Source organism: Siphateles boraxobius, unplaced genomic scaffold (assembly GCF_051911475.1).
Source record: "Siphateles boraxobius isolate OS27281-9 unplaced genomic scaffold, OSU_SipBor_1 8, whole genome shotgun sequence".
Lineage (NCBI taxonomy): Eukaryota > Metazoa > Chordata > Actinopteri > Cypriniformes > Leuciscidae > Siphateles > Siphateles boraxobius.
In genome coordinates, this window is record NW_027509208.1 from 5014097 (window position 1) to 5033072 (window position 18976).

Consider the following 18976-nt stretch of genomic DNA (forward strand, 5'->3'; position numbering starts at 1 on the left):
CTGTCACACACGCTCATCTTTCCGGATTAAAGATGATGTAACTTATTTAAAACCGTGAAACCCAGGCTCGTTTGGAAATCAAGGTAAAGTGTGATTTTTACTTTTTTGTTTTTATGCTGTTTACATCACGCACTGCCTAAAGAGCAAGGTTTCCGATGAAGTCGGCTGGAATCTTGATATAGTGTCGTAGATTTTATTGTTGTTTTGTTGGTTACCTGAATTTAAGATATCGAATGTGTTGTTTATTGTTTTCTAATCTTTAGTTTCTTTTTTACGTTAGCTGCTATATGTTTTAATGTTTCGTTTTGCTACACCCGAGCTACTGTAGCAGCGTTGTGTGTTTCCATGGTGACGGTGCGTGGACGCGCATTCTTGTCTTGCACTGAATGATATGACTCCGGTTTATAAACAGTTGAACACGTGTTTGCGGGGTGCATTTTAAAGTTACAGTTATATAAAAGTAATAAAATATTAAATATTGAAAACTAGTCTTGCAGGACAGCAAACCACTGTGAAGAAGACTGAGGTAATATGAGAATGTCAGAAAAATATGCAACAAAATCTGCTATAGATTTCTGGGACAGCTAAATCTTTATATTTCCAATATTTTATTTAAAATATAAATGGTCCTCTTCCTTTTATCATAGTTTATCATCTTTCCAACCAGTTTTGGTTATAGAATCCTGGTCAAAGTCTCAGGCTTTTGATACTGGTACACATCCCTATGGACCAAGCATGTCTGGGATGGAGCTCCAGCAGGACAAAAGTGAGCATGTCCACATGAGCCCCGGCCTCAGGAGACAGACAAGTGCTGAGATAGTTTCAGAGGCTCGTCGCTCTCTCAGAACTCTTGCCACACAGCGACCTTTCACACCTCAGGAGAAGCATCGGCAGCTCTTTGGAGAATCCTCTTCTCGTGCACATGAAGGACGACCACCATCTGCATTCAGGTAAAACAACATCAGAGATAATAAGCTTATTTTTTATCACTAGTTTTGCATGCATTTAATGCTTATTATAATATATTTGAATGGATTTTTATTATAGAGTGCAACAGTACCCGCCTATGTTTTCAGCGGCCTTGGTTCTGAAATTATTTTTCCCAAAGGGATTTTTTTAAGTCTTCATTTAAGAGTTATAAGCCATGACCGAACCAAGGTGAATCATTCACAACATTACAAACTTTGATTTGAAGTAAAAAAGTATTTGAAAATTAGACAAAGTTAATAGCTATTGTGAGAAATAACTACAATCCCATGAAGTGATTGATAAATATTAAACAATTGATTAAAAACTTTTTTTTTTTGCAGAATCATGGGTGATGTAGTTTTTCATGAATTTTGCTATTAAACACGTAGGCTGTAAAATTAAGCCTCTAAGTTTATTAGTTATTGTTAAAAAACAATTATCCTATGGAGAAAATGAATGTGTTTTTTGTTGTTGTTTTTTTTTTTTTACTTCCAGATCCCGACTGTTGCACTCTATGAAGTACTTGAATTATAATATTAACCATTTGCTTATTCATATAACTGGTTTGCTGGTTTTAATTGCCTTCACAAATTTCTTTTCTAGTCTTCATGGCCGCCATTTTGAAGTTCCTGACTCCAGGCCTGGCTCTGGAACTCGTCTCAGCCCACTGGAACATGTAAGAGGCTTTTCAAAACTTTGTCTGACTAAAACAGGGAACAATAATTGAAGAGTTCTGTCATTCCTAGAAACCCAGACTGTCTGTGTCCCTGGATGAGTATGGCGGTGACAATGAAGCAACTCTCCCCAAACCCCCAGCTGAACGAGGGAATACCAGGATAGGATCAGGAGGTTCTCGGGCCAGACTGCTTAGAGCAGCATCCATCCACCGACTAACCTTCATGACACCACACACAAAGAGTAAGAAAACGAATAAGTGTTTTATTAATCTATATTTCTATTTTTTTTTTTCACAGGGATACTTCATCTTTCAAAAGATAAAGTGCTATGCAGTAATAGTGCTTATTCGCCTGTCAGGCATATTGATAACCCTCTATAACTTGATTGTGACGATCCGCTAGCTGTTGAAGTGTTTCACACCAAACCGAAATGAATAGACTCTTCCAAAAATCAGATATAGATCAGTTTACAATATCCCCAGGATGTTACTCTGCCATGTATGCCTTGAGTTTGCTTGCTTTGAGAAAACAAAATGAGTGTGTTTGTCCTGTCAAACTGTATGTGAATAATCAGTAAGATTAAACATTTTTTTTTGACTGTTTAAAGTTGTATTATTGTGTGCCTGTTCAGATATGTCTCTAGAGGCAAGGACCGAAGTAAACCAACCAGATGACAAAGAAAAGCTACATTATGCTGGTGTTACAGAGCATAAAACAAAATCGACCTCCGAAACGGACCTGCACACACTTTTCAAAGACAGGTATGCTTTTTGAGCATAAGAGTTTATTTACTTGAAGGTTAGATATCAATTTAATGTACTCTTTTTGCTGTACATTCAGAGGTTTGAAATCAGCTTTGGGCTTCATTACAAAAACCTCTACTGTCAATACACCATCAAACTCACTCAGTAAATCGATTTATGCTGTGTGCCCAATAACGGCAATAAACCATTTTTATGTGTTATTGACAACCAGGACACCCTATTCAGAGAGTGAACTTGTTTGATCAGTAGATCCCAGCGGCATTAATCCTTTCATTATCAATGTTTTTATAACCTGTGTTTGATATCTTCTTTTGTGTACATCTTCCATTATATGCAACATAATTGTGTAATCTGTCAGAAAGACCACGTTAAAAGGTTCACTTATTCCGATCCAAGCGCTCTTATTAATACATTGCCCAGAATGCCCACTTATGAAAATCATAATGCATTGCATCCAATTTGGATGCATTTACGGACATTCTGGACTTTAATAGTAAGTTAAAGTCAAGCAGCAAGCCTCTCTCCCCTTCTTTCTCTACCATGTCTTTGTTATAGTTGCTAATGGAGCGATATTAGATCACGCAGGCCGTTTGTGGCTGGCAGGCTGACTGGTCGGTTGACCACCAGTACAGTCTCATTTGAGATTCACACGATGAGATCACGTCTCGGCCGAGGCATCCCATCAACAAAGAGGCATTATCGAGACAGTACAAAGCCCAAACATGATCAATGCCACAAAAATGCCTTGCCATACCATCATTTATTCAAAATCCTTAGGAAATACCCATGCCACATACGATAAAGATGAATGATTACAATATAGTTCACTATAAAAATATGTATGTGAATTTTAGGCAGTACAAGTACATGAGACATTTGAGTGAGTTTAATCCGCTATTAATGATAGCACAGACTAAAACGGTGTTTATGGTTATCTTGATTTTTGAGATCAAATTCACTGTGACAGTGTATGACTAGATCTGAGAGATCACATGCACATGCGGTTTCCTGTGTGTTGCAGTAGCCCTCACATACACGCATGATTTAATGAAAATTTACACAAGCACATTTTGAACGTTATCTATTTTTCACCAGTAACTGGTTTTGACACTGCTCACAGTAAAAGATATAATCAAAAAATTGGGCAATGAAATTCTGCATCAGGATATCACAACACTGACCTCTTGTGTCTGCACTAACCACTGTTTCAAACACAATCATGTAATTTAATCTTTTTGTCTGGTCTGCATGTATATTATGTTTACTGTATGTTTGTGATTAGCAGGATCCTGCAAACTGATGTATCCACTGAAAGAGAATCAAAACCAGGTATATTGCTATTTATGTACTGTGTATATATATGCACTTGAAACCGCTAACCGGCAGTCAATCACGTGATAAACAAAGCGAAGTTCTCACAATCTTGTAAATCTTGACGCAATCTTGCCAGTGGCCGCAAACATCTGATCGGATTGGAAACCTTAACCACTTTTGCTGCAGCAGTTTCTCAAGGCTCTTTATCCAGATGCTAGCTGATCGTTTGATCTGTTCTTTTCGCAACCCACTGCTTCCTGCAGCTCGTCCACAATGCAAATGCTCACAGAAGTATTTGAGAATAACAGACACTAATGAAAAGGCATGTGGGTGTGAGGCTCTGACCTTTACATCCTATGTTGAACATTCTGTATTTCATCCATATGCTTTAAGAACTGCCGGGGTGAACTGTCTGAATTTCCCTTCCAGGATCAATAAAGTACATCTACCTGTCTATTTAAATATTTATCTGTCTGTCTGTCTGTCTAAAACCCACTACATGTCTTTCTGCTGTAGAAGCCAGGCTTGGTTATGGAGACACATGTGATGACAACATGGACGAATCTGTGTTCTGGAACACAAAGGTCCTTCCTGTCCTTCAAGAATTTGAGTCCTTTAATCCAGGTGATGAGTGTATTAAGCACATTCATAAGAGTCATTTTATCAAGTAATGATCTGATGACCTTAAAAAGCAATGGGCCACATTCTGTTTTTATGTACATCGTCAGACCAACAATATGTTGCTCAGAACAAGTCATTTTTAAAATGACTAGTTTCTTAGCAATGCTTTTACTTTTTAATTGAAGTGTAATGCAATGTTCAGGGTAGGAAAAACTTCAATGCCATTTTAATAGCTCCGAAAACATATATAGCATTCAGATTGATACCTGATGGCTTTCATTATCTTATGAGAACAAAATTCCATGTAATGATTTTTTGCAGTATACTCTTACCAGTCTTCTTTATTTAAGGAACATTTTTAATATTTTAAAGAGAAATATTACAGCAGTTCCAAAGTAATACACAAATAGTCAATTCCAACATAACAGCTCTGCTTTTTAATTTCCATTCACCCTTGTACAGATTTTTAACAGTTCAAAAAAGTTTTTTTCTCCCCTATTACTGACTTTAAATTTAGAAAGATAATCCTAATTCTGGGGATTTTGGATTGTGTTTATGCAAGTTCGTACCAAGGAGCTGCAATTCAGCGCTTGAATGTGTCCCAGGACCCAGAGTGAAAGCAAACTGCAGGGAGAAAGAAAACACAATATCTGAATGCAGAGGAATAAAAACAAAGCAAGTGTTGAGCTTGGCACGGTATAAGCTTTTAAAGTCAAAGCATGTGGGAGAGAAAGGAACCATGAAATGCAATCTAATAGCAGTAAATATTTAAGCACTTTGAAAATTCAATAAAAATTCATTTGAAAGATAAATATCAAATATTTATTGTGCCAAGAGCCTCTCGGTTCATGCATAAAATACCATACATATTCTCCATGGCATCATCGAAGGGTGCCGTTGGGGAGAATGCCAACCATCTTGGAAACAGATATGAGAAACAACATTTGTTTAAGCAAAAATAGCTTTGGAAAAATTCAGCCCCTGACTTATCCCCTAAAGGGCAAGTTAGATACAGCAGGTATAAAGCTTTGCCAGTGCACAGAATGGTTAAAAAGCACGTAGAAATGAATAATTATCCTTGATGCACATGAGAATTTGGACATATTAATACTCTATTGAAGTCTGATCTAACTTAAAACTTTGCTCAAAGACAGTCATGCTCAAAGCCAGTACATACAGAATGACAGTAAAGAGCTATTATATACACATTAATGATGCATACCATACAGAGGGGGGGGGGGGGGGGGGGGGGAGGATATGCCCTAAAGGGCCATGTTAACTCTCAGTGGGTGTTGACATGTGGGTCAAATGTCACTGAAATGTCAGTAAGCCTACTCTGTGTACACATCAGTTCAGCTGAATGAATGAGTCGGTGTGTCCCACAGACTACTCCTCTTTCCCTGTCCTTCACAGGGACAGTTGAAGGGTGACAATGCTGCAATTAATACTGTGCGAGACAATCAGTTTGAAATGCGACCTTGACACGGTTACATATTTTGTTCACTGGAACATACAGAGTACTGATCAGGTTTTGTCTCTTTACAAAAAAAACCCAATCCTTATAGGTGATGGCGTGTCAGATGAGATTGTGGGACAGCTGTGTAACTCATGCAATGGTCTCCATGATGCCCTAGCGGAGAGAGACATGCTGGGAAGGCAGTGTAAAAAGAGGTCCGCCATCCTTAGAACACTCTTCAGACTTATAGATGTGGGATCGGACCGACTTAACATAACATTAGCCAAACTTATTCTGGCAGTGAGTATATAGAAACATACACAAACATACTCTGTTTCATTATCTTTGTGGGGACTCTCAATAGGCGTAATGATTTTTATACTATACAAACTGTTTATTCTATCCCCTTACACTAACCCTACCCTTAAACCTACCCATCACACAAAACTTTCTGCATTTTTACATTGTCAAAAAAACATAATTTAGTATGTTTATTAATCCATTTCCCTCGTGGGGACTGCTGCCTGGTCCCCACTATGTAAGTGATCTCAGGTTTTACTATTCTTGTGGGGTCATTTGATCCCAATATATTACAAACATGTACACACACACTCAAACACACACACACAAAATATGGCCTTTAACCATTGTATTTGGTTAAAAATCTGGATATGATTGCTATGGTCTGGGTCAAATTTACCCTAATTGGTTTCAATACAATTAGCCTACCAATGAAAATCAAACAAAAAATTCTGGCAAAAACGGTACTCCTTTAAAACATTAATACTTCTCTCAAATTACAAAAAATAAACATGACAAAAAAAGAACGTATATTTTAAAACTGTATTTAACCATTTTGTTTTTAATTGAACACATTTTTAATTGTGGGTTCGCTTTCCAGCAAACTGACAACTGAGCACACATAAAAATGTACGCCTTCAATGCAGTGTAAGTTTCTTCAGCCAAATACATAAATGGAAATACAATCCCAAAGATACAATACTTCAGAGGGTAGCTGAGAAACTGACAAATACATTAAAAAATATATATTTTGGTTCTGTGCAGCTGTCTTAAACATCATAATCTTTTACAAGGTCTGAACCATCTGAAATTTGAAATAATTTACAGAACCTTATTGCTGTTGTCTATATTACAAGCTCAATGTGAGTGGAAACAACTTGCTGAACATCTGCAAACTGGTCTTCAAAATCAGCCGGAATGCTAGTAACGACGTCATGTTCCTCACCGACTCCATCCTAGGTTAGACCTGATTATTGTATAACTCACCTAGACTCTCTAAGCTCAATCAGGCATTATCTCTAACTTCAGCCTATTGTGTGTATGTGTTTCCACACAGACTCCCTTCTGAGTCAGCTACAGTGTGAGGATGTGTGGAGTAAAGGTGAGGCCGTGCTGTACTGTGTCGGTTCACTGAAGCTCCTCTCAGGAAACAGTGCCATCTCCAGTCTGCTGCTGGCTAAAGGTTTCATCGGCACACTGCTACAGCTGTCAAAGAGACTGATGCATGGTCCATTTACAACTTCAGCTAATTTAACTACTCAGAGGTCAGAGGGAGAAGGCGAGCGTATCATCGCAGGACACATACTGGTACAGGTGGGTGGTCTTTGATGGTTGGATTGTTTGGGCAGGTGTCAAAGTTCCTTTATGTCATCTCTAACCCTGTTTTTAGTATGCCAATCATGTTCGCTAGTCATACAGTTTGAAATGACACGAAGGTGAGTAAATAATGACAGAATTTGAATTTTAGGTGAACTATCCCTTTAAGAGAGAGACCTTTCTCTAATGTATTTTGTTGTCTCAAAAACACATAAGATCCCATCACACATTTCCACAGTGACTGAGGACGTGTGCTTCCCCTATGTGCTGGAATAGTGCTTTGTGCAACACACATACACCGCCATAGATAGATACACAAATAGGTTTGCATTGCAAACATGGTAAATCTGTGTCTTTAAGACTTTAAAACAGGAGGAATAGAACATTCTTAAACCCCACCCTGACGTTTCTCAGAACTCTGCTCTGGGAGCGAAACGGAACAAAATGTGAGCGCTTCACAAGGGTGGGGTTGCATAGGGTCGAAAAAAAGGGCGAATTTTAATGTGCTTTTTCTCTGCTTTTGTTTTTGCTTTTGTCTGGGAGGATGTCCTTTTTCCACTTCCCTGTGTCCATATTTTACTTTATACTCCTCCAGCACAAAGTACGTTTCACAGGGAATTATTTAACTCGGCCCAAACAAACTTCCTGAACTTGGCACGCATGATTTGATGTTCAGCGCCAATTGCCGTGCCATTCATTAGCATGTTGGCAGACGGAAATTAGGGTTTTTATGAAAGTACGGCCAACCAGCTCTAGCAGGAACCCTCCATGTACCCTAATCAGTGTCCTAAGCTCTTGATGGGGAGATTTATGAAGCCACTTTTCAAGCCCTTCTGTTATTTCTTCTTGATAATAAGAGCTTCCTCTATTATATGTATCTCTACCCATTAGGCAATAATAAGTACACACGCACACCTGCTGCACAGTACCTTATTCACACTCAGTTACCAAACACACATACAGTTGCACACAGTCTTGACCTCTTCTCCCTTTCTAGGTCACTGCAGCTTTGAGAAATATAGCTGACCAGTCTGAGTCTCGGCCTTCCTTCCTGTCCAACAAGGCATTCTTTACTCTTTGCTTGATTCTGGAGAACCATCGTAATGACCTCGACATCTGCATTAATGTGGCCCGAATATTCAGGTGAGGATCAAAGTAAGTGTTTAGAGCTGTGGTTCTCAGCCTTTTTGACTTCAAGGCTCCCATTGGTAAAATTATAATTTTATCTACCTGGTAAAATATGGTGCTTGGCATAACTAGACAATTTAACTGTATATTTATTATACACAAGCCCATGGATTTCATTCATTTACAACACTTTTCCAGGTCTAGAAATCAAACTTTTAAAATTAGACTATGTATATATCTAGGTTTTCCAAGACTGTGGGACCCCTAGATCAGTGTTTCCCAAACGGGGTGCCGCGGCACCCTGGGGTGCCTTCTGGCGATAGCAGGGGTGCCGTGTAAAAACTCCATTAAACATTTTAAAATTGCTAAAATGTGTAAAAAAAAATAAAAATAAATGTATCATCAATCTCGCATCGTCGGAAGCGTCTAATAACAACAAATAATGCACACAAATTCATAATAAAAAATGCAAATCATACGTTTTCTGCGTTCGTTGAATTGCGATTTCCGCATGATTTCATTCTCGTGCTTCATTCCCAGCGTCCACACATAAAGCTGCCTCTTTTTCATGGCTTGTTGCGCTTACGGTCAAATACACACGAAACATTGTCACAACGTCCGTCTTGCCGCATATTCACAAACACATCGGTTATGTCCGTGCTGCTGTCAACGGTAACGCGTGCGATTAATGTTTTTCAGTTTAACGCGTTAAAAAATATTTAAACACAATTAACGCAGCATCCGTTTTTTTCTGTCATCCTTTGGCTAGCCTTACATTATATAATCACGTTCTTATTCATGCAAATGCTTTTAAACCATGCAACCGCGAAAAGACAAAAGAGAACGCGCTGTCTGTGAATGTCCTGCTGACACAGGACGACGCGCATCGCGTGCCAGAATCGACTTCTCTTTCGTGCTTGAACGAATAATAACTCAGTTATGCCAAAATGTCCGTTTTGTTGAGTATCCTCACGAGAGCAGTCTTAAATTAGTTAAAATCTTAAATTAGAGTTGTGAGAAGATGGGACGCGTGTGAAATAAACAAGTGCAGCAGTGACAACAGAATCAAAGAACAGGTAACAGAGAAAATTACTCACTGCTCTTGACTAAAGAACGCTTGTAGCTTTAATAAGGGATTCATCTATATTTAATTTATTATTTATGCAGTGAAGACTGTAAAGTGTTTGATAACTTCATTCAATTTCTGTGTATTTCCTGACATCAGTAGCAGTATTGGTATCAGTGATACTGGGCTTCATTCATAAAAAAGATGGCATTAAACAATTATTTAAAATATACTTCTTTATGTTGTTTATACATTAATTTGGAGATTAACTGTGAAATTATTACATTATAAAATATATTAAAAACAAGCTATCTTGTGCAATTATAACAAAGTTAGCCCAATATAAAAACACAAATATGCCTACACTGAGTGAGCAAACATTTTGGTGAGATTTGCAATGGTAATTGAGCAATGTTTTTCTGAATTATGAATAAAAGCCTTAATTAAATATGTCATCATGTAAAGTGATCTCTGGAGAAGAAATTAATGATTTCCTAGACTTTAAATGGATGGACAAAAAAATTGATAATATTAAAAAATATCTATATGACAGTAGGCCAATATACGGCAGTTATTCCCTGTGGTATTGAAAATCAATACCTTTCAAGGTATATTATCAAAGTAGTATCATGACAACACTAGTGTAGGGTGCCACACATTTTTTAAAATTTTCAAAGGGTGCCTCGACTGAAAAAAGTTTGGGAAACACTGCCCTAGATCTTCAAAAGAAAAGAAAAAAAGTTGAATTAAAATAATAAATATCTTAATTTTAGCAATTTCGTAGTTTAGTCGTTTAATGTTCATCTCACCACTGGTTTAGTGTTTTATAATGCACTGGTATATAAATACATTATTAATATCCACCAGGTGAGAGAAGTTCTAATTTGATTTAGTTAGAGCGCTCTGATTAGTGTCGATAAAGTTGTGCTATGTGATGTGTGAGAATATGTTTGTGTGTGCTCTGTCTCCAGCAAGCTGTCCACCTACACTGAATGCTGTCATGCACTAGCTGAGACGCCACGCTGCTGCAGCCTATTTTTGGACCTTCTAGGCAAACACAGCAGGAAACAGGTGAGTTTGGATCAAGTATATGTCCACGCACGCTTTGACGTAAACTGAAACAACCACACACATGTAAGCATATAGGCTGCATGTTCCGCTTTCTGCTCTCAAGTGAAACTTGTGCAATGGTCTATGAAGGTGTGTGTGTTTTTCAGCTCGTTTTATTTCGGTACAGATAGTTCAGATGTTCTTCTCTCTCTTTCCTTCTGGCACTGAGAGTAATGAGATCATGTGCTCCTAATCTCATAAAGAATAAACATGGTTCACACTGTGTACTAGGTATCATAAACTAGAGTCTCACACATACTGTGCCTCAAATAGGGACATACTGTCCACTAGACTACTGGAAGAAGTCTCTTTCTGCACCCCACTTTTTCATATTTTCTAAATGAAAACAGAAAGGAGTTGTCTGATAAAATAGTTTACCAAAGGCTGCTGGATTCACAAGAAATATTTGTGTGGGTTTAGTGGATCAACCATGAAAGCACTAAACACTAGGCCTGTAAATTTATTTAAGTATTTAATGAAAATGAATTCATAATTTTTTTTTTTATAGTTAGACATATTCATAAAATTAATATAATGTTGTGTTTAATTATTAGGTTTAACGACGTAATGATTAATTAATGTAACTTTACTTGTGCTTTATGACAAAACAAAATTACTTATTTCTTAAAATGCTTACGAAAGCACTGGATATACAACATGGGACTCAATGAAAATATGCATTGATGAAATAAAATGCTCGACAAATATTATGGTACACATTTTAGATATGTATCCCACTTATCTGCAGTCCTGGTGTTTGCATTTAATCTGTTGAATGCAGGTGTTTTGCTTATGGGTGACATTTTACTTTTTGTAATAAAAAAAAAAAAAAAAAATGTATATATATATATATATATAGGGAAAAACATCCAGTATGCGGCAGTCCTGTGGGCGAAAATGCCTTGTTGATGCTAGAGGTCAGAGTAGAATGGGCCGACTGATTCAAGCTGATAGAAGAGCAACTTTGATTGAAATAACCACTCGTTACAACCGAGGTATGCAGCAAATCATTTGTGAAGCCACAACACGCACAACCTTGAGGCGGATGGTCTACAACAGCAGAAGACCCCACCGGGTACCACTCATCTCCACTACAAATAGGAAAAAGAGGCTACAAATTGCAAGAGCTCACCAAAATCGGACAGTTGAAGAGTGGAAAAATGTTGCCTGGTATGATGAGTCTCGATTTCTGTTGAGACATTCAGATGGTAGAGTCAGAATTTGGCATAAACAGAATGAGAACATGGATCCATCATGCCTTGTTACCACTGGGCTGGTGGTGGTGGTGTAATGGTGTGGGGGATATTTTCTTGGCACACTTTAGGCCCCTCAGTGCCAATTGGGCATCGTTTAAATGCCACGGCCTACCTGAGCATTGTTTCTGACCATGTCCATCCCTTTATGGCCACCATGTACCCATCCTCTGATGGGTACTTCCAGCAGGATAATGCACCGTGTCACAAAGCTCGAATCATTTCAAATTGGTTTCTTGAACATGACAATGAGTTCACTGTACTAAAATGGTCCCCACAGTCACCAGATCTCAACCCAATAGAGCATCTTTGGGATGTGGTGGAACGGGAGCTTCATGCCCTGGATGTGCATCCCACAAATCTCCATCAACTGCAAGATGCTATGCTATCAATATGGGCCAACATTTCAAAAGAATGCTTTCAGCACCTTGTTGAATCAATGCCACATAAAATTAAGGCAGTTCTGAAGGCGAAAGGGGGTCAAACACAGTATTAGTATGGTGTTCCTAATAATCCTTTAGGTGAGTGTATATAAACATCCCTTTTTGGTTTGATTTATAAATAAATACATATAAATATATTTCAAAATAAATAAGAAATATATAAAATGTAAATTATAAATAAAGTACAGTATGTGCATGCCTTCCAGGTCACCTAATTTTCACAAGTAGGACATGTTCCTGGATCATCATATTTTGTTGATCCTGGAACAACATTCCTGTCTGAAAATGTAATCCTGACCCTTGCCCTACCCCTAAACTTAACCCTGCCCATAAATTATGCCTAAATTGAGAGGGAAATAATAGGTTGATTGTAAGCCTAAACTTAATCTAAACACGATTTTAAGCCTAAACACGAAGCATTCAAAAGACAACTGAAAACTCATCTCTTCCGTGAGTACTTAACATAAAAAAAATAAAAAAATTCCTTCTCTTTTAAATCTTTCCTTCCCTTTTAAATCTTCCCTTGTCTGGCTTTTGCTACTCTGAGCAATGCCTGAACTTTGTATTTTGAGCACTTCTTGCGTTGTTCTTCCCTCTTCACGATGACTCGCTTACTTTAGTCCTCAGTTGTAAGTCGCTTTGGATAAAAGCGTCTGCTAAATGACTAAATGTAAATGTAAATGTAAATGTAATCTGATTGGTTGAATGGAATGCTGTTCCAGGATCAACAAAATATTTTGATCCAGGAACAGCTTGTACTGGACACCAAGTCAAGACACCACTTGTTCACCACACACACACACACACACACACACACACACACACACACACACACACACACACACACACACACACACACACACACACACACACACACACACACACACACACACACACACACACACACACACACATATATATATTAAAAGTAATTTCTTACGTGTTAACACTTTAACTTACAACGACCTACTAAACACACTTGTCCTCTTTTCTTATGTGCAGGATCTAGTAGTGCGTCTCCTGTTCACGCTAGGAAATCTGACATCCAAGAGCATTGAAGCCAGAGAGAGAGTTTATGAAGAGGAAGGAGGGATAGATGTCCTCTTAGATCTTTTCCAGGCCTACCAGGAAACACTATCGTCATCTGAGCAATGTCATGCCCCTGAGAAAGAGGACATCCTGGTCAAACTGATCAGACTGCTGGCCAACCTGGCCATCCATCCCACCGTGGGTACGGCACTAGCTGCCAACACACTGTGTGTGCAGCTGCTACTGGAACTACTGGGTAAAAAAACATAATCATGTCATATACACACCCAATCTGTTGAGCACTTTATTAGTTGAGTTCTACATTCCACTACCATTCAACAAAAGTAATTTTTTATGAAAATCCCACAAGGAACATTCTTTACAGATACTGTAGTGTATTCAGTCATGCATTTCAATGCGGTTGTCACTCTCAAAGCATTTTACATGTGACCAATGGCTATCAGAAGCGATGTAACTTTAAACACGGCAACACAGATGTTTCAGACTAAGTTTAGTTCCGTGAACTTGAATGAATGTGCAAGTTGGTAGCTCTGCACTGTGCAAATCACATGATGTTCTCTCCATGTCAGTTACTGGCACAGACCTTCAAGTTGCTGCATCCTCTACAATGACGAGAACAGCCACACTGTAAACTGTTTGTTTTTCTTATGCATAGCTCTTTATTTGAGCAGCCTGGTGTTCTCAGAGTTGCAGTGTGGTTTTATGGTGATGGATGCAAGCTCCTTTTTGGTTCTGCATGAAGAAGTTTCAGAAGCAGGCATGCAAGGGTGAAAAGGTGGTTATGTGTTTCCTTTTTGAAATAGAGAAGGAGATTTTTGTCCTGTGGAAATATTTGTCCTATATCGTTTTTAGAATGTGAGAAAATAAAATGAAACCTTTCTGCTAGATTCCAACAGAAATGACGGTTAGAGGATGCTGTTGTTTTTTAGAACAGAGATGTGGACAGTTTGAGAGGAAATGGGTGGGAGATTTATTCTTCCTTATCTACCTTAAGTCTGCTACATTAAAATGACATCCTGTTATGATGAAAATAAAAATCGAGAAGGAAAAAGAAACTGAGAAATCAAGGGTGACAATGACAGAGCATTCGCCACAACAAAAGGTGTTTCGAAACAAACTTTAAGCTTTGCAGCGTGACGCACAAACACTGACAGAGTAAACCGCACTCTGAACGAGAAATACAGGATCTTACTATAGTCATATGCATTTGTCAGATTCTGACTACCTCAAATTTGGATTTGTCATGAAGTACTCAGTCTGAAATTCGCACGAATGGTTTTGAAACTTCTTGAGGAGGAAGTGATAGCTGATTATCACTCTGTGCGATGTGATCTCTTTAATACCAAGAAGTGAACCGCCTGGCAGCTGCTATATTGTATCTTGCTTAGTCCGGTAAATGTGTAAAAGTATTTTTCATAAAGGAATGAACCTACTTTTAAATAGTCTTATGACTTTGGTCAAAACAAAAAGTGAATATGTCTACTTAGGTAGACGGTATTTTTAATTTCACACATACAGAACATAAATACTGGCACATTTGTTTCCCATAAAAAAGTGCCAGGACTGTGGGATTTAAATAAAAGGGTTTAGTTACTGTCTGTTTTTGTTCTGCCAACTAAGATAAAGTTAAAACAAAGCTACAGCAAAAACCGCTGGAACACCAAGCCATTTGTTTTTGAACGAATCGGTTGAATGATTCAATGACTCATTCATAAAGACAGTCACTTGTTTTGTTCCTGATTGAACAAATCGTTTAAATTCATGATTCAATGCCATAAAGTCAGTAATTTGTCGCCACCTACTCTCATAATGATGTATCCTGCTGAATAGGTGGCAACGAACAAACTAAGACAAGCAAAGTGATTTGATGAACAATCTTTTCTAAATTAATTAAAAATAAAACCCTAAAAAAAATCAAAGTGAATTTATGCATCACATTTTAATGTGCAGTATGAAAAATGAAAGAAATTATTAATATATTTGTTTTTATTTTATGTAATGTTTTAGTAATTTTGTGTTTTGTTTTTATTATTATTATTTAAAGCTGCAGTCCGTAGTTTTTCCTCTTTGTCGCCATCTCTGTTCGAAATCTGCAATTGCCGTTATTCGCGAAATTATCAACTTAACGTGGGTTGTGCCTCGGCACGGCACAGCGCGGATCAATCCAATGTTTTGAGGAGAATGTGCTGTCAATCACTGCGCCAATGTGGATAGTATACTGGCATTCACAATCACAGATTATACTTTTTGGAAGTATGACCAATATAAGAATTTTTAATGGAAAATGTCATCTGAACAAGTAACATCCACTTTGGTTCTGACCAACCAAGAGAAAAAAAGTTTTGCAGGAAATAGCGCTGATTAAATCTAACGATCACTTATCATATCACGTCGCAGATGTGACGTAATGACGCGAAGACATGCTCGAATTTCCCGCGGAAATCCACCAGTACCACTGGAATTAAAAACAATATTACAAGCTTCCCGTTTTGAATCGAGCTAAGGCAAGCAGATAGTTTTGAACACTGGCTGGTTATGTACTTGCTCAAATTTATTTTGGATAATTTTTAACCCAAAAAAGTTACGGACTGGAGCTTTAAAAAAAAGGTTTATATAGGTCTATATTATTACTTTTAGCTATTTTAGTAGCCTACATTAAGTTAAAATAAATTAAAATGAAAATGTTGCCCTGTCAACTATTTGCAATAATATTCGTTTTTATTTGAGTTAACATTTCATTTATTTAAAAAAAGAAAAGAAATGTTTGGTTGAGATTTGGTAGATTTAACAGTGTTATTAAATTCTTAGTGTTTTTAAAGAGTAGCTTCAGTAGTCTAGATGATGGGAAATGTAATAAAAAAATGAAGGAAATGAACATGCATAATAAATATATTATAAATATATATAATAAATGATTCATAATCATAATGGTGCATCTCTATTCTGTTATATATGCCATTCTAAATAGGTGGCGTGTAACTGATCAAGTTTTTTGTTTCCTTTGCTTTTGTCTCTCAGGGTGCAGGTGTGTGAAGAAGAGTGAAGAGTTGGTCATTAATGCTGTGGCCACTATCAACAACCTGTCTTACTACCAGGGCGAAAGCTCAGTGGTCCGTTCCCAGCACACACACATCTCACAGTGTAAGATGAGTGTGTGTGTGTGTGTGAACACAGCCTGAATGTTGCATCTGTCTTTGCCCTTCAGTGATTTCCCCCTCCTGTCTGTCCTTCTGTCATTACAGTGCTACTAAAGCTCTTGCTGAGCTCCAGTATGGATGCTGTTTTGGAGGCCACACGTGTTTTTGGAAATCTGTCACAGATCAGAGACGTGAGACACTTCATCATGCAGCACAAAGGTTTGAGACGATCTCTCTGCTAGTTTGTCCGTCTCAAATCCCCCAGAGGCTGACGCTGTACTCATGTTTTTATGTGTCAGTGGAGCAGTTTGTGGTAACCCTTCTGGACTCCAAGACCCCTGATGTGTGTTTCTCTGCATGTGGAGTTCTCATGAACTTATCTGCAGACCCAGACAACAGGGCCGCACTGAGGGTCGAGGCAACCATTCAGAAGTAACATGCCTCTCTCTTCAGTGTGCTTTCTTCTTTTGACTGTACTGTATAGTTTTTAAGTACTGTGCTTTCTCTGACTCTCCCTACTGAAGGCTTATTGACTGTCTGCATGATTTCGGGCCTCAGGACTGGCATCTGGCCTCTGTGGTGTGTCAGACTCTGTGGAACTGCTCTTTAGATGGAGAGCTGCAACACTCTCAAAAGCTGCTGGAGATCTTACAGCTCTACACAGGTGCATATAAACACACAATCACTAGAACTGGTATATACACCACATATATATATATATACATACTATACTGTACATACTTCTGTATATTTATATGTGTATGTGTGTATATATATATATATATATATATATATATATATATATATATGTGTGTGTATATATATATATTTATATATATACTATATAGATAGATGAAAAAACAAAATCATAAAATTCATACACTAGATGGTAGTGTGCATAGTATAAGTGTATAGTGTGTCATTTGGGTCACAGATTAAATGTTTTGTCTTCTGTTTTGCGCAGACAGAGGAGCTTTGCAATGGCCTTCCGATGATGGAGTCAGACAGGTTCAGGAAGCATGCTGGGAGCTGCTCTTTTTGCCTGTTGCTGAGAGGCTAAGACAACGTTTACATATTGAAGACACTACTGGAATCATTCTGTAAACTCCACTGATACATGCCTTAACACGATTGTGTCTCCATGTACTGTATATACACATTGAGGAGTGAGCCAGTGTGTATATTGAACATATTTGTTGTGAATGGTAATAAGGAATTTGTCAATTACGATCTTTTTAATAAAATACATTTCAGATGTTTATTATTCAACCTGATGCTGCTGTATTTACAATAGCTGAGATAGGAGAAAGCAGGAATTGTGTCAGACACAGAAAGCAAGTCTATGTGTGAGGAAGGCCACACTGATGTACTGTACGTGTAAAAATCACTCATGAGCTTCTCAGTGATCTCAAAGACTTTATTAAACAGACACTTCCAGAAAAGTCTGTAAAGAACACAGAATAGAAACAGTCATACCTTCCTTATACAATCACATCAAACTGATATAATATGGCACTTGCTTCCCTCCTCTTACCCCAAAGGTTACATTTCACGCTACAGTCTATACATTAATATTGTTTACACAGCTGCCCTAGAGGTGACATGCTTACAAACCAATGACCAAAACACGATTTCGTGAATTTTATTGGAATTACTATGTGATGTACTGTGATTTTAACTTTTTCCTCTCAATGTTCAGTGTGTAAAGTCTGAAGCAATTTAACTCCTGCACAATCTCTAAGGGGTTCTTTTCAGAAAAGAGCAGACTATTTTATCGTTTACAAGACTTCTCACATTATTATTTGAAAATGAGCAAAAACTACCCTATGGTGATTTCCATATAACAATCCTTTACTGGCACTGAATGACCACCAGCCTCACAACCACAGATAAAACAGGGAAATTGCCAGCAACATAAGGGAAAATTTCATTATTTATGCAAACAGGGATTGTTCTCAGGTCAACAGTTACTTCCTGTAATTCTCGCTGTGAGAAGACGAATTGCCGCCTTTAACATAGTGTGTTTAAATCATTAGTGCACAGCAGGAGATGTTTTTTCTATAGGCCTTAGTGTCTCTGTGGTGATGTACTGTGGTGCTACAAGGGTCTTTGGAGATGAGTAGATGTTTATGGACATGAAAACATTGATTATGTGACCTAAAAGCTACATCAATGATATTTTAAAGTGCGTTATTCCTAATAAGTAAGAATAAGAAGACTTCAATCCTTGTGGTATGAGGTGTTTAGACTGCTCAAATCTTTTTTGTTGCAATTAATACTGAATAACAATGTTTGCTTGGTGTAATGCATCATCGTAATGCAACTTTCTGGGAAGAAAGAAAACTTTTGATTAAATTACAAATGATACAAC

The 18976-nt window shown here is 37.8% G+C and overlaps 1 protein-coding gene across 5 annotated transcripts; it reads left to right on the forward strand.

Moving 5' to 3' along the window:
• Positions 1–18975, forward strand: armc2 (armadillo repeat containing 2). Of its 5 annotated transcripts, none has more exons than XM_077220110.1 (18): positions 1–83; positions 668–950; positions 1573–1645; positions 1716–1887; positions 2278–2407; positions 3693–3739; positions 4241–4348; positions 5911–6101; positions 6959–7061; positions 7159–7415; positions 8416–8561; positions 10584–10683; positions 13421–13703; positions 16487–16609; positions 16711–16824; positions 16905–17037; positions 17130–17269; positions 17570–18975. In XM_077220110.1, exons 2-18 carry the CDS (start codon positions 736–738, stop codon positions 17707–17709), a joined length of 2475 nt encoding a protein of 824 aa, XP_077076225.1. In that variant the 5' UTR covers positions 1–83; positions 668–735; the 3' UTR covers positions 17710–18975. The 5 variants fall into 5 exon arrangements, with proteins under 5 accessions (XP_077076225.1, XP_077076226.1, XP_077076228.1 ...); XM_077220111.1 differs by having other exon boundaries at positions 24–83; positions 648–950; XM_077220113.1 differs by having other exon boundaries at positions 24–83; positions 648–950; positions 4244–4348.
• Position 18976: the final 1 nt, after the last annotated feature.

Excerpts from the sequence above, each read along its gene's own strand:
- armc2 (XM_077220110.1), top strand. The coding sequence starts at position 736 with ATGTCTGGGATGGAGCTCCAGCAGGACAAAAGTGAGCATGTCCACATG. Across the intron at positions 1,888-2,277 it reads CATGACACCACACACAAAGA|ATATGTCTCTAGAGGCAAGG; the intron begins GTAAGAAAACGA and ends GTGCCTGTTCAG. Across the intron at positions 7,062-7,158 it reads CCTCACCGACTCCATCCTAG|ACTCCCTTCTGAGTCAGCTA; the intron begins GTTAGACCTGAT and ends GTTTCCACACAG.